This window comes from Vicia villosa, linkage group LG1 (assembly GCF_029867415.1).
Source record: "Vicia villosa cultivar HV-30 ecotype Madison, WI linkage group LG1, Vvil1.0, whole genome shotgun sequence".
NCBI lineage: Eukaryota > Viridiplantae > Streptophyta > Magnoliopsida > Fabales > Fabaceae > Vicia > Vicia villosa.
Window position 1 is genome coordinate 219,918,593 of NC_081180.1, and position 16,378 is coordinate 219,934,970.

Consider the following 16,378-nt stretch of genomic DNA (forward strand, 5'->3'; position numbering starts at 1 on the left):
TAATTGTTTAATTATATATATATATATATATATATATATATATATATATATATATATATATATATATATATATATATATATATATATATATATATATATATATATATATATATATATATATGATCGTACCTGATCAGAAGGATCGTCGTAGGCTGCTCGGACTGGATCTTCTAGGAAGGAGGAGGAGGGGGGTGTACCTGCAAGGTACTCCAATGCCAAAGTAAGATGACGAGCAAAGGAGCGCAAGTACTAGCTAAGAGTGAGTAAGAATTGAATACCTGACCCTCTAGTTGAAGAGGGTATATATAGCCCCCAGCGCTGGGCCATGATCTCGCTATTGGGTTGGATTCCCAAGCCCAACTAGGAGACTGCCAGGTTTCCTGAGCGGAAATATCGGAGGTGCGTGTATGCCCTCTGTCCTGGTTAACCGCTCCGAAGTCCAAGGGAAGACGCGGTCTTTTAGGAGCCACGTGGGATCCGAGTTATTCGGAGGATTGGATATGAAGGAGCCCTGCGCGGAGCAGGGTCCTCGGCAAGGATGATGTCCGGGGGAGAATGAACGCCGAGCGCGGTGTTGGTGCCGAGCAAGGCGTGTCGGAAGGCCATGAACTATACATGGGCCTCTGAGGCTTATTGGGCCGAAAGCGGTGTTGGGCCTAGCCTTGGCCCAGTCCAGAACAGGAGCCCCCCAAGTCGGAGTTTTCCGGTTAAGAAACTGTGACTTTGCTTCTACGCTCGGACCCTCATTTCTCGTGGTTGCTCGGTGGATCGGTCCTCGTTACATATACGCGCTCGGAGGAAAGTCCAGTGGTGGGCGAAACGTCGCGCGTGGGAACCACGCGCTGACGTGGCATAGGCATTGATGGCCTAGGGTCTAGGAGGCGGCGCCTGTCAGGAGAGGTGACGCTTCGCCTTCCGAGCCTTTTTCCCTATAAAAGGGGGCGAATTCTCTCATAAGGGAATTTTCCTTTCTCTATTTATCTGCTCGGCTTCGATCAAGGGTTCCTCGGGGCATAATTTCCCAGCTCGTTCGTCATATCAAGATCGTTGCTTAGCGAAGGATTCTCCCCGGCCATCTACATCATGTCTGCAAGTAAGTTCGTTTAGCCTGTCGTTGCTTTACTATTTTTCATAGAACTTGTGTTTCGCTTTCGAGGTCTTCGCCATCGTCATCCTCCCCGGGTTATCCAAGCGATGCCCGGGGTCGGCGTGGGTTGGCAGGCCGTAGTACGTTGGCGTTAAGATAAGCTTTCCGATTGTCGTGTCATCTGTGAGTCCTCGGCTGACGAGCGTTGTTCCTCGATGGGGTTTGGCCGGGGGCTCCGCTGCTCCTGCTCTACCCTTTCGCTTGTCTTGCGGTGGAAGGGTGGATTTGATAGACTATCGAATTCACTTCTCCCTTCTGCGTGCAGGTGAATCAGATTCGAGCGCTTCCTCAAGAACTGGCTCGGACACCGACTCGACGACCAGTGATTCCGACAGCTCGACGGCAACTAGTTCCGACGTCGAAATTATTGAGGAAGAGGGCACTCCCTCGGCCGAAGGCGTTCACACGGGATCCCCTGGTTCGAATGCCGAGGGAGGGGTTTCCCCTATGCCGTTATTCAGTTATGAACATACCGTTGCGCCCGATTGGATAGCCGAGGAGGCTCTGTCTGTTGTTTCTCGGTATACCGCGTCTCTGGATGGGGCGTTTACAGAAATTGAGGTCCTGGGGGAAGGTGATCCGCCCAATTATCAAATAGGTTGCCCGTCTCCAGACGAACGCATATGTTCTCGGTTTGCCGGGGACGGATTTGCGATGTACGATTACGTGTTTAGGGAGCTCGGCTTCCGGTTACCCTTCTCTGATTTTCAGGTTTCAGTCATGGCGTTTCTATCTCTGGCACCGTCCCAAATTCATCCGAATGCCTTTGCCTTTATGCGGGCATTCGAGATTGTTTGTGATTATTTGGGTATAGGTGCGACGTCTGCGTTGTTCGGAAGGTGTTTTCGTGTTCAACGGCAGGCGTCAAACGGGCGGTACAGCTGGGTTTCGTTCAGGAACGCCGAGCGTAAACTCTTCGGAATGTATACTGACTCCGTGAAGGGTTTTAAGGATCGATACTTCGTTGTCCGCCCCCTAAGTCCAACGGCCTATTCTTCGGTGTCGGATATGGTGGCCGAGCGGGATGCCGAGGGGGAGATAGTAAGGGATGAACATGGGCAGGAAGTAAAGGAGTTCTGCACGACGTTTCCGTTTTTCTGGTGGAAGGGTCATTTTGCGTCTCCTCCGAAATACTACGCTTGGGAGGACGATGACTTGGATGATCAAGACCGGGAGTCGTACTCGGTCCTCTGCAAATATGTAGATAGCTTTACCCTGTCTCGTTGGGTGACGAGGAATGGAGATCCCATACTGAACGAGGACGGGGTGCCGATCACGGAGCAGCGGCCTATTAATACCAAGGCTTTGCTAGCTTGTCGGACTCCCGAGGAGACCTGGGCGTTGTTAGGTTGTGTCTATTCCCCTTGCTTTGTGATCTCTGTCCGGTATTTTGCTAACTCGTTTATTTTTTCTTTGCAGAGGCTATGCCGGAGAAGGAGGATAATATCCTGAAACAAGCATTGGATGCGAGGAAGAATCAGAAGAAGAGGAACCAGGGTACCGGAGCTGGAGAGAACTCAGGCTCGGCAGGCTCCCCTCACAAGATTCATGTCGACGAGAGGTTACCCAAGAGACCTCGTGCTTCCGAGGGGGGACGTCCGGATCAGTCGAACCTGGGTCCCGGGCGCGCCTTCGTGTTGCCTTCTTGCTACAAGGATGGAGGCTATTTTGAGAAGTTCCCCTTGGCTACCTCACCGGATGAAGCTCGTCGGATCAGTGATATGGATCCCCCGTCTCTTCAGAAACAGTTGGCGTGCGACAGTGCCGCCGTGGTGAGGGTCTTGGAGATGGCCCAAGTGTTGGCTAGTGGAGGTTCGGGCTCGACCGAGGCCCTGAAGGAGGCCGAGGCGGCTAAGAAGGTGGCCGAGGACAAGGTGAAGACCATGGAGGTCGAGCGCAAGGAGTTGAGGAAGAAGGTCGATGCGGCCCTGAAGCAGAAAGATGCGGAGGTCGCGGCTGAGAAGAAAAAGCTGGCTGACCTTCGACTCGAATGGGCTCCCTCGGCTGACGAGTCGCCGGATGTGGCAGCTCTGAAGTCCAGGGCTGAGTTTGCGGAGAAGATAGAAAGCCTGAAGATAAGCCTGGCCGACATGGCCGACGTCGGTTTCGAGCGTGCTCTTAACCAGCTGAGGCTTCTGAACCCTGGTTTGAAGGAGGATAATGTCGGGCTCTCTTCGAGGATCGTAGATGGCGTGTTGGTGCCTGAGTCCCCGGGGAGTGAAGAGTAGAAAGTGTAGTTCCGGGCCTGCGTGTCCGTTTTTCTCGGCCTGCGTGCCATTCTTTTTGTTGGGCTATGCCCGGATAATTTTTGGGGCCTGCGTGCCCGGTAATGATTGTAACCTTTGACATCGCCGGCCAAGTTGGTCGGCAATTTTAATGTCTTACAATTCTTCTTGCTTATATCTGTTTATTTTTACTTTCGGCGTTATCACTGTATGTTTGTTCTTTTCGATAACATTCCTGCCGTGCTTGTATGACGAGGTATTTCCTCTGAACTTAAAGTATTTTGCGGTTGTTCTAGGTGACCGATGACTTATGCTCGGACATGCCGGAGAGTCACCAGTATACTTGTGATATTATTGGTTTTGTGGGCTATGCTCGACCTAGATTGATTGCCCGGGCGTGTTGAGTACGGGCCGGGTGCGCAGAGCAGGTATGCGCTTTTAGCGAGCGCGAGACCGCGGTTGCGGCCAAGCGTTCGCGGCGTGAACGATCCCATCGCGAGCTGGGGTTCTGCCATGCAGGTACTTCCACGGGGGGTCTAGGTGTAGAATCCGCCGAGGGGTCGGTCCGTCTATCCGACGAGAGGAACCGATCGTTGCTGTCGTGGAACACTCACGTCCGTACCGACGACGTGGCTCCGTGCCCGTCCGTTACCTGAGTTTGGTTGGGGGCCGGGCGTTTTAGCTTATGTTTAACTGTAATAACGTCTGAGTTTTTCAGCATTCCAGGGTCGAGCAAGTTTTTCACCGAGAAGATTCTCGAGGTAGTAGGCGCCGTTCTCGGTTTTGTCATAAACTCGGTACGGGCCTTCCCAGTTTGGGGCTAGCTTGCCTTCGCGCGAGTCTTTCATGTTTCTGCGAAGTACTAGGGCGCCGATTTCAAATTCGCGCTTTATAACTTTGGCGTTATGGCGAAGAGCTATTTGCTGTTTTAGTTTAGCTTCTCGGAGGGCTGACCCTGCTCGAATCTCTTCTACCATATCGAGTTCTTCCCTCATGGCCTCGTCGTTAAGTTCTTCCTCGAGGGGGAATTCGGTGCGCCGAGAAGGCTCTCGGATTTCTACGGGAATTACGGCTTCGGTGCCGTAAGTTAGTCGGAAAGGAGTTTCGCCTGTGCTCGAATGAGGCGTCGTCCTGTACGCCCAGAGTACACTATGTAGTTCCTCGACCCAGGCTTTTTTGGCTTCGCCGAGTCTTCTCTTTAATCCTCGGAGGATGACTCGGTTGGCCGCCTCGGCCTGCCCGTTCGTCTGAGGGTGCTCGACTGAGGTGAAGTGTTGCTTCGTGCCAAGCTTGGCCACAAACTCTTGGAATTTTTTGTCAGTGAACTGGGTGCCATTGTCGGTGATTATGGCCTGAGGGACCCCGAACCGGGCAAGTATGTTTCGTTTGTAGAAACGGAGCACGTTTTGAGATGTGATCTTGGCAAGCGCCTCGGCTTCTATCCATTTCGTGAAGTAATCGACGGCGACCACGAGATATTTATTCTGGTACGAGCCGACCGGGAAAGGGCCGAGGAGGTCCATTCCCCAGGTGGAAAAAGGCCAAGGAGAGGAGAGGGATTTGAGCTCGGTGGGGGGAGCTAGGTGCATGTCGGCATGCCGCTGACATTTGTCGCATTTTTGAACATGCTCTTTGGCGTCCTGCTGCATGGTCGGCCAATAGTAGCCGGCTCTGAGGGCTTTCCTTGCCAGCGACCGGCCGCCGAGATGCTGGCCGTTAATCCCTTCGTGGATCTCCTGCAGTACTTCCATTGCCTGCGAGTCGTCGATGCATTTGAGAAGGGGAATGGAGAAGCCGCGCCGATAGAGTTTATTTTCGATGACTGTGTACGAGCAGGCTCTCCTTTTAATAGCTGAAGCTTCCTTCGGATCATCGGGGAGTTCGTCGTTCATGAGGTATTTGTATACCGGAGTCATCCAGCAATGGTCGTCTCCGATGGCAAACACTTGTATGGCCGGCGCGTTTTTGGCTACGCTTGGATCGGACAAGACTTCCTGTATCACCGACTTGTTCCCTCCCTTCTTTCTCGTGCTTGCGAGCTTGGATAAGAGGTCGGCCCTCGAGTTGTGTTCCCGAGGGATGTGTGCGACGTCTGCCTTCGCGAACCCTTTCATCTTTTCTTTGACGAGCGACAGATACTCGGCTAGTGTGTCGTTTTTGGCCTGGTAATCGCCGCTAACTTGCGACGCGACCAGTTGTGAATCGGTATAAATCATGACTTCCCGAGCGCCTACGTCCTCTGCAAGGCGTAGGCCCGCTAGGAGGGCTTCGTACTCGGCCTGGTTGTTCGATGTGGCGAAGGAGAGGACTAAGGATACTTCGATGACGAGTCCCTCGTCGTTCTCCAAGATGATCCCAGCTCCGCTGCCCGCGTGGCTTGAGGCACCGTCTACGTAGATGGTCCACTTATTCACGGTGGGTGTTAGGGAGTTGGAGATCGTCGTCATCTCGGCCACGAAATCGGCGAGTGCTTGGGCTTTTAGCGCTTTCCTGCCCTCGTATTGTATGTCGAACTCGGACAGTTCGAGGGACCATTTCAGCATCCTTCCGGCCATGTCTGGTCGGCTGAGAAGCTGTTTGATCGGTTGGTCTGTCCGGACGACGATAGTGTGGGCAAGGAAGTAGTACCTCAGTCTTCTGGCGGCCGTTATTAGGGCCAGCGCGATTTTTTCTATCTGTTGATAGCGGACCTCGGGTCCTTGTAAGGCTTTGCTAGTGAAGTACACTGGCTTCTGCCCGTCTTCCGTTTCTCGGATCAGGGCCGCGCTGGCTGCCTCGCCAGAGACGGCCAAGTAGAGATAGAGAACCTCGTTGCTGTCTGGTCGGGATAGCACCGGGGGTTTGGAGAGCACTTGTTTGAGGTGGGATAATGCTTGTTCGCATTCCTCGGACCACTCGAAAGCTGCTTCTTTCCGAAGAAGCTTAAAGAATGGAAGTGCATGCTGGGCGGATTTCGCGACGAAGCGGGACAATGCCGTGAGCATTCCGTTTAGTACTTGGATGGATTTTTTATTGGTGGGGGTAGGGAGGTCTGAGAATGCTCGGCACTTATCAGGGTTGGCTTCTATTCCTCGTTCTGTTAAGTAGAAACCGAGGAATTTGCCTGCCCGTACTCCGAAGGTACACTTCTCCGGATTGAAGCGCATCCTGCAGGACCTGGCCTGCTTGAAGACCCGCTCGAGATGTAGTGTGTGGTCGGAGTCTTCTCGAGATTTGACGATCATGTCGTCCATATACACCTCGAGTGTGTCGCCGATTTCCCCTCGGAAGACCTTGTTCATCATCCGCTGGTAGGTTGCCCCGGCGTTTTTGAGTCCGAAGGGCATTACGTTGTAGTAATAATTGCCCGATTCGGTCATGAAAGCCGTGCATTGCTTGTCGCATTTCGCCATGGGAATCTGGTTGTAACCAGAATAAGCGTCCATGAAGGACAACAGTTTATAGCCGGCCGAGTTGTCGACCAGTCTATCAATATTAGGTAAAGGGTAGGCGTCTTTTGGACATGCCCGGTTAACATCAGTATAATCAACACACATTCTCCATTTTCCATTAGATTTTTTAACAAGTACAACATTTGAGAGCCAAGTTGAGTACTTGGCCTCGGAAATAAAATTTGCCTCTAGGAGGTCTTTTACAGCTTTCTCGGCAGCCTCCGCTTTCTCGGGAGACTGCCGACGCCTACGTTGTACTACGGCCTTGGCGGTTGGATTGATGGAGAGGTGGTGACAGGCGACCTCAGGGTCGAGTCCGGGCATCTCTGCGGCGCTCCAGGCGAACAGGTCGGCATTGGCTCGAAGGCAGGCTATGAGTTGCTTCCTCGGCAGGTCAGGGATACCCTTGCCGATCTTCACTGCTCTGTTGGGGTTGTCTCCCAGGGGGATCAGCTCGAAGTCTCCGTCGGGAACAGGTCGGACGGGATTCGATTGTGTTTCCTCCCCGGTCTTCAGTTCTTCTTGTGTGAACCTTGCATCGAGGTCGACTGAGCTGACGTTGGCCGTTGGAACCTGATCTTCCCGAGGACGCTTATCTTCGGCTCTTGGTTTCTTGTTGGAGCTGGTCGGAGGAGCGATCAGCTCTAGTCCTTTGACGGATGCATCGAAGATCCTTCTCGCAGCTTCAATGTCGGCGTTGATGGTGGCCACTTTCCCTGTCCTCGTGTAGAACTTCATCTTCAGATGGACTGTGGAGGGCACGGCAGTTAGCTCGGCCAGTGTTGGGCGTCCGATGATGCAGTTGTACAATGTTTTGCAGTCGATTACCAGAAACCTGGTTTTGACTTGTCTGGACGCTTCCCCTTCCCCGAAGGTGACAATCAGCTCGACGTAGCCCCATGGTTTGGTGGTGGCTCCGTTAAAACCTTGGAGGTCGGAACCCACATAGGGAGTGAGGTGCGAGTCGTCCAGCTGAAGTGTTTGGAAGAGGTGGGAGTACATAATGTCGACTGAACTGCCTTCATCTACCAGGACCCGTCGCACATCGAAGTTTGCCATTCTGGCTCGGACGAGAAGGGGAATGGTGGCATTTGGAGCTCCGCCGGGCAGTTCTTCGAGATAGAAAGTGATTGGCTCTGACTTTCCTCGGAATTTCCGAAGAGTAGGGCCGAGATCTGCATTGGCGCTGAGTAGCTCGTCGAACTTTCTCTTGACCGAACTGACGGTGAGAGAGCCGGGGTCGCCGCCGTTGGAGATGACCATTGCGGTGGGGAAATGTTCCCAGGTGCTGAGGGCGGTCGTCACGCCGACTGAAGGGATGAAGTCTTCCGGTCGGGTTACGGACAGCGCGACTTGGAGCGGTCTGCTGTCTGGTGAGTTCCCCTCGTCAGAGTTTCGAGGGATGTCTCTTCTGGAGGGTTCTCCCTTCTTGGTGTATTTTGCCAGGTGGCCCTCTTTGATCAGGGTCTCTATGGCATCTTTGAGATGTACGCATTCGTCGGTCATATGCCCGTGACTCTTGTGGTACTTGCAGTATTTGGACTTGTCCGTCCCCGGTCTTGTAGGATTTGACTTCGGGGGCCTGATGTTGGATTTCTTGAACTCGGCGTTCTGGCAGTCGGACAGGATTTTCTCCCGGGAGGTGTTCAAAGGAGTGTAGTCGTTGAAACGCCCTGCTGGTCCTCGCCGTTCTTTGACATCTCGGGCCCGGTCGTCCCTTCTTTTGTCTTGTCCTCGGCGCGACCCCGAGTCTTCGAGGTTTGAGCTGCGAGCGGCGCCACTGCCCCTCGGGGCTCTGATTGCGGCTGCCTCGCCTTCCTCAAAATCGATGAATACCTTTGCTTTGCTGAGGAGGTCATTCATCGAGTTTACCTTCTCGATCTTAATAGCTTTCTTGAAGTCACTGCCGGGGAGAAGTCCTCGTTCCAAGATGTACCTCTTCATGTAGTCTTTTGTCTGCACTTGGACGGCCTCCTTGTTGAATCTTTCAAGGTAATCTCGGAGAGGCTCGTTGGGTCCTTGGACTACGGCCTCGAGATTGGCTTCCGATTTCGGTTGCCGTCGGGAGGCTGTGAAGTGGCTCAAGAAGAGTTCTTTGAGCTCGGTCCAAGAATGGATGGAGTTCGAAGGGAGGTTCCTGTACCAATTCATCGCTCCCTTCCTGAGGGTGGTCGGGAAAATGCGGCACTTGATCGAGCCTCTGACGACGTGATAGTCCATGACCGCTTCGATACTCCGGATATGGTCGTCGGGGTCAGTGGTTCCGTCGTATTGGTCCAATGCTGGCGGTTTTTCCATCCCCCGAGGGAGGCGGGCTCTCCGTATACTAGCGGACAAGGGGCTGCGGAAGTCCTCCTCGTCGCTCGGCCCTGGTGAATCGTAGTGCCTGTTTCGTCGGGGATCTTCTTGGTTGTTACCCGTCGTTGCTTTGGAGGGACCCCGACGGCCCTGTTCGGGGGAGGGGCTTCTTTGTTCAGCGGTTTCAGGTTTCTGGTTCTTCCTGTTCTTTCTGTGTGGAGAACGGGAACGAGTCCTCCGGCGGCGATGTCTTCTCGGGGGAGACCTTGAAGAGGACGGGGAACGCCGACGGTATCTTCTCGGCGGTGAGCGCGAGGAGGAATAGGAGTGTGACCTGTAGCGTCTCCGTGGGGAAGGGCGACGTCGCCGCTGTCTTTCCAGCTCGTGAATTCGGTCATCCTGAATTCTGAGGAGGCTGTTGGTCAGTTGTATTTCCTTGAGCAAGCGGACGGTAATGGGGTCAGTGCCTTCGGGAATGTTGAGCGGCTCCTCTTCTTCTCCATGACGGGCTCTCTGCCTCTCGGAGGTGTGGGTGAATGAGGAAGCATGTTGCCCGTCGCGAGGGTCGGTTTCATTCACATTCTGGGCATGTTCCGGCACGTTGGTCGTTCGGATCGGTTCGCCGTTCTGAACGTGCCCTTCTGGAGGAACATGGTCAACATTCTGGACCTGTTGTAGGACCTGCAGCAGCTGGGTGTCCTGGGTTTCATGCCCGGACCTTTGTCGCCGACGACTCCCCCGACGATGATTAGCTAGCTCGCGGGAGGATTCCTCGATCAGCTCTTGAAGGAGGAAAGGGTCAGCGCTTGGGATGTTGTTGTTGTCAGCCATGACGATTGGTGATGGTTAGCTTTGATCTTTGTTCTTTAAAGATGGGGAAGCAAGTTTCCCACAGACGGCGCCACTGATCGTACCTGATCAGAAGGATCGTCGTAGGCTGCTCGGACTGGATCTTCTAGGAAGGAGGAGGAGGGGGGTGTACCTGCAAGGTACTCCAATGCCAAAGTAAGATGACGAGCAAAGGAGCGCAAGTACTAGCTAAGAGTGAGTAAGAATTGAATACCTGACCCTCTAGTTGAAGAGGGTATATATAGCCCCCAGCGCTGGGCCATGATCTCGCTATTGGGTTGGATTCCCAAGCCCAACTAGGAGACTGCCAGGTTTCCTGAGCGGAAATATCGGAGGTGCGTGTATGCCCTCTGTCCTGGTTAACCGCTCCGAAGTCCAAGGGAAGACGCGGTCTTTTAGGAGCCACGTGGGATCCGAGTTATTCGGAGGATTGGATATGAAGGAGCCCTGCGCGGAGCAGGGTCCTCGGCAAGGATGATGTCCGGGGGAGAATGAACGCCGAGCGCGGTGTTGGTGCCGAGCAAGGCGTGTCGGAAGGCCATGAACTATACATGGGCCTCTGAGGCTTATTGGGCCGAAAGCGGTGTTGGGCCTAGCCTTGGCCCAGTCCAGAACAATATATATATATATATATATATATATATATATATTAATATGTATATAACTTATTTTTAAATTAGGATTATAATATAAAATTAGGGTTATGATTATTATTTTCCCGATTATATTCCCGACTATTTCCTCAATTAATTTATTTAATTATTTTTAATTACAAAAATCACAAAAACCCTAAAAGGGTTTATTAATGCGTTAGGGTTCACCCAATCCCACTGGCCGGTGGCCAAAGTATTAGGATTAGGGTTTTCTAACGGACTTAGGTTTTAGCCAAACAATTTTTGAATCTTATTCGCTTCGATTAAATTAATTGATCACGGTGGGTAATAATCAATCCTTTAAATAATTAAATACAAATTAAAATACATTTTATTTTGCTAAAAGGTTTTAACCATCTCATTGCTTACGATGATTAGCATATTTCCCTTTAAGAATTCGTTATTATTTATAATCGAATTTATCGATTACGAGGGATAACGATAAAAATTGAATAATTAAATTATAAAAAATACGCTTATTTGTTATTAGTGATAATCGAACCTATTGATTAGAATTGGTAACAATACACTACTAATCTATTAATTATGGTGATCAAATCTATTGATCATTGCGATTAATAGTACATATTAAAAATCAGGGTTGTACGCCACTTAAAACATTCAACACTCATCTCTTCAATACTGCGATTTTCAAAACTACGATAAGGTAATTCAAAATACCTTGCGAACTTCGCATTTCAAAACTACGATAAGGTAATTCAAAATACCTTCAAACATCCATATCAAATCTAAGGCGTACGACGCTGCCCCGAACTACGTTGACTCTGATTCTCCCTAAGGAGATACGTAGGCACTTGGCAACAAGGCGAGTCCCCTTCCCTCTAAATCTCATTTTTTTCCCGATTTGTTTCCCTTAATTATTGACCCTTGAAAGCATGAACCTTGCCTTAATAATTTTACATGTTACTTTAACTCAAAACCTTAGGAAAGGGTTGAGGGTGCCTAACACCTTCCCTCGACCTGATTATAATAATCTTACCCCGATCACTTAACTATGTAGGGTTTCCTATTCGCCCTGGTAGAATAGGTGGCGACTCTAATCTTAATTTTTAGGGCAGGTTGCTACAGCTGGCGACTCTGCTGAGGAATATAGTGATAACAAAAGTGTAAATTATTATGCTCCTATAGGTTTTGGCAGGGTTTAGGTTTTTGGCAAACTTTTTAGGGTTTGGCTAATTCGCCATTTTAGGGTTTATTTATTTTTGTAAATATTTAAATTTTTATTTTTATTTATTTATTTATTTATTTATCCTTCCATCTATTTACGTCAGTTAAATAAATATATATCTATTTAAATATTTGCTGCTTTAATGCATTTTCTAAATTGTAAGCAGCCGGATTCTGAGGTTAGTTTTTTAAATATTTAAATTTAATTTTATTTATTTATTTACAGCCTTAAATTACCGTAACTTAAATCTTTATTTAATTGCTGCTTTACTATATTCTTGAATTATAAGCGGCTGGACTTTGAGGTTAGTTTTTTTAAATATTTAAATTTAAATTTATTTATTTATTTACAGTCTCAAGCTACAATATTTTTACAGTAATTTAAATAAATATTGTTGTAATTGCTTATTTACTCCTATTGCCTTTTTATTTTAAATTGCTTTTTTTTATATTTGTGGGATATTATAAATTGTTGTCAAACCTAAGTGTGGGAATTATCCTTAAGACCAGGGGACTTGAATCGCCTACGAGTCTTATTGATAATTCCACTCAGAGTGGGTTGAATATCCGGAAATGTCCAATACGAGGCTTGACCTTGTTGAAGGCAGGACTTGGTATTTGACTGATCTCTCTGGGAATCTACGCCAAAAACTCGAACCTCATGGATAAATGAGTTGTTCTAAAATCCAAAGAGACAAAAAGTCTCGGAGGCTACTAACGACCCCATGAGACCCTTGTTTAGAACATACCAATGAGAAGGGTAGCCTCCCTAAGCCATCATGCCGAACCTGTGAACCTAGGACTTTTGTGCTTTTGTGCTTGTTATATGTTTGCGATTTATATGCTACGAATATATGCGTTTCAATTTTGCAGGTATTCCTACGCGTTCCCTGGCCCGCAGGGACTCTATTTCCAAGACCGCGTCCTTCCCACGAAGGACATCTTCATTAGCGTACGTCAATTGGCCATGAGATCTAGTGACCGTCTTGAACGGTGACCCCGTGCTTGCTCCTACGTACTCCCTAGCCTGTAGAGATTTTCTTTTATGTCCATATGTTTTTTACAACGACGTGTCCTTCCCCTGAAGGACACCCTCATCAACGCACGTCGATTGGCCTCTCGATGGCCATGAGATCTTGTGACTGTCTGGAACGGTCACTCTATGTTTGCTTCCTGCGCACCTCCTAACTTGTAGGGTTTGGATTTCCATCTATACATATTTCATCCCAAGTGTTGCACCCCAAAATTTGCCCTCATATATTTGCAAATGTCATCTTATTTCGAATAAGTGACATAGCACAGTTGGTAAGGAAGTAAGGTTTGCAAGTACAGGGTCTCGGGTTCGAATCTCACTTACTGACATTTTTCCCTTTTATTTGTTATTAATTTTATTTCTGTTTTAAATTATTTTCAAAAATCACAAAATTGTATTTTTTTTATTATTTTAAATTAATTTTCGTTTTTATTAATTAGAGATTTTTTTAAATAGTTATTTTCACTTTTCTCACTTTATATTAAAAAAAAAAGTAACCAAAAAAAAATATAAAATAAAAAAAAGATTCAAAAAATATTTTGTTCATGTGTTATTTTAGGATAGTTTTTATGAGATTAATCCAAATGAGTCTGATTTAAAAAACCAAATCAAATAGGTTTTAAATTTTGGTTATTATGGATTTATTATCATTAAAATTGTTCTTTTCCTTTTCTAATGTTTTAACCTAATGTTAATGTAATATAAATGGACAACAATTCTATTCCAGGGGAGGAGGACGGTACAAAAAAAAACACGCCGTTAACCCTGATTCACCAACACCCACTATCACATATTTCTCACACTAACCATCTCCAGATAATATTTTTTACCAATCTAACATTTTCACAGTCATCATCTTCTTCAAACACAAAACCACATAAAGCCACCATTGCATTTTGAAACTCTAATAAATTCAAAACCACACCATTATTGATTTCACTTGGTAACACTAACAATAGAGTCCAAACTGTAAAGAGATTTTTTTTGATGCAGGTTCTCGACGAGACGACGGATCCGAAAAGAATCAAAACCAAAAGAAGGAAAAGTGGTGAAACTGAGATCGCAGCAAGCCGCAGCCGTGAACTCACCGGATTCCGCCGTGAACCGCCCAGGTCGCACACAACACGATAACGTCCTCGCCGACGATCGGCCATAGGTTGCAGCACCGAACATCTCACCCGTTTATCAGCGCCTTTCGTTTTTGTCGGTGAGTCTCCTATCGATTTATGTTATTGTGTGTTCCCTTGTTTCAATTTTTTCTCCCTATTGGTTACTGGAAATATGTGAAGAGAAAAGGAGAAAGTTGAAACGTGAAGAAAGAGAAATAGAAGGATTGGTTTTCATTATTTTCATGTTCTTTTCTTTTATTTTTTTTTAATTATAATAGTGCATGCCGTGTGTTGATATCTCATTGGTTGGACATGTTAATGGTTTGTTATTATGAAATATGGTCATGTGTGTGGAAAAGCTTTACTAAACTTGTCCCATTTTTGTTATCACTTATCATTATTCTTAAAAAAACATATATATGTAGCCTTGGGGTATATGTGATGGTAGATGTTGCTGTTTGTTTGACATAAATTAACTTGAGTATGTATTCTAAAAGAAAAAGAATAAAAGCAATATGACTAGGCTTTGGTGGTTGTTTGTTTTAATTTCTATTCTGATATTGCCACGTTTCAACATTCCCTCGGCCACTTGACCAAGTTTTCATGGGAAACAATGTTCCTCTTTGTGCCAGGCTGTAGCGTATTTGTTTTTTTTATTCCTTGTTTGATAAAATGACTTAAGTAAATTAATCACTATTCTAACAAAATAAAAAAAAAATATGTTAGTTAATTAGATTTTCTCTTATAATGTTAAAAACACAAAAAAGATGTTTTAATTTTATTTATGAATTTTTATAGATTTTTCTTTGTTAAGTTTTATTTTGTCATTTTTCATGGATTATTTTTATGCTTCATTTCTAACTTCTTTTTGATCTTTGCGAGGTATCACACTTGAGACTCTGGATATTTACCTACTGCATATATTTATCTATTTATTCTCTCGCATATATTTCGACTATTACGTAACTGCAAAAGTCTTGTAATAGCTTAAACTAGGACTTTACTTTTTCATCCCCATTCGGCAAAATGTAATCCCCATCCCGAAGCCATGTAATAGCGTAGGAACTTTACCTTTCTGCACTTTATTTTCTGTAAATATATTAACCGCTAGTAATTAGGGCGTGTATGGCAAGATAACTTAATCAAACGCTAGCTCACTAATTCAAAGATTAATTTACCTGAACATAACACACGTGATTGCTGCACACACTCACCCCTAGGGTACGCCCCTTTTGGTTGCCTTCGATTAAAAGGTCGTGTCCCTCGAATGTAGAGGTACCTGTTAGCAAAAAGTCCCTCGGCTAAAAAATCATCGCAAAGATCATAAGTCCCTCGATGACCCACGATGTTGCCTACGATGATATGATCTAGTCCCTCGAATGGTTGCCTACAAAGCGATGATCGTCCCTTCGAGATTGCTAAAGGCACCTCTACTTGTTGCCTTCAAACGACCTCGATGACCCTTCGATGACCCGCACGTCCAATAAAACAAGGACTACCTACTTCTATATAGTATGGATAGTCCTGGGAACTTTAAAAATTATAGAAAAAGACCAATCCATTAGGGTAGTGCTCTTAAACTGCCTAGCTCAATAAAAATATCTTTTCAATACTATTTCAAAAAACTAAGGCTACGCATTTACGCTAAAGTCCTTATACTTCTTTTTTAACTCGAAACAAACAAAATATGAGCTAAGCAAGTTAAGAGCCCGTAGATAACTACGGATGAAAAGGGTGCTTACACCTTCCCTTTTCATAACTTACCCCCGAGCCCGTTTTCTTTCAAAAAAGGTCTTTTTCTGTACTTTTTACCTTTCCTAACATTGGACAAAATAAAAGTCGGTGGCGACTCATGCTCACCGCAACATTGTTGCTTTAAAATAATAAAGTCAGTTCACCGAGTTACAGAACTGGCGACTCTGCTGGGGACTAAAAAAAAAGAGGGGTTACCTTAGAGCTTAGATCATTAATATTTGTTTGTTTTGTTTGTTTTACTTTTAAGGGTATTGCTTGGGTATATTACTCTGTGAAAGATCCTACACCCGGATCTAGTGTACCATAGGTATGTGGCAATAGACCAGGGAAACTGTACGACATGTATCGTTATGGTTGAAATGGTGGCCACCGTTAGTGCGACGCTTTGGTTTGTCCTGATGGCCCTTGAATCTGATCGAGGAGACATTTGGCTACCGCGTGGTGTCATGAGCACTAATTCGCCCTTAGAACCTTAGTTGAACTTGACTTTGGCTTATAAGAAGTAGCGAGATGGCTGGCTTTGGATTCCTGACTGAAGCCGGTTGATACTCGATGCTACACTCATTGAGATTGGACTCAAGGGATGCTTTTGGCTGGCCGACTGAGTGCTATGTTGAGACAATGCCCACGAGAAAGATCAGGGATATGAGCACCATAGAACCCGGTTACTTTTTTTAAGACAGGTTGAAC

The 16,378-nt window shown here is 47.0% G+C and overlaps 2 protein-coding genes across 2 annotated transcripts; one reads left to right on the forward strand and one right to left on the reverse strand.

The window, feature by feature from the left end:
• Window positions 1-986: 986 nt before the first annotated feature.
• Window positions 987-3,375, forward strand: LOC131595197 (uncharacterized). Its single transcript, XM_058867495.1, has 2 exons — window positions 987-1,093; window positions 2,567-3,375. The coding sequence occupies exons 1-2, from the start codon at window positions 1,084-1,086 to the stop codon at window positions 3,373-3,375; spliced, it is 819 nt and encodes a 272-aa protein (XP_058723478.1). The 5' UTR covers window positions 987-1,083.
• On the reverse strand, window positions 3,106-13,978 carry LOC131595206 (uncharacterized). The gene is made up of 2 exons (XM_058867506.1): window positions 13,655-13,978; window positions 3,106-9,770 (listed from the first exon to the last, which is right to left on the reverse strand). The coding sequence occupies exons 1-2, from the start codon at window positions 13,976-13,978 to the stop codon at window positions 4,062-4,064; spliced, it is 6,033 nt and encodes a 2,010-aa protein (XP_058723489.1). The 3' UTR covers window positions 3,106-4,061.
• Between the last annotated feature and the right edge of the window lie 2,400 nt (window positions 13,979-16,378).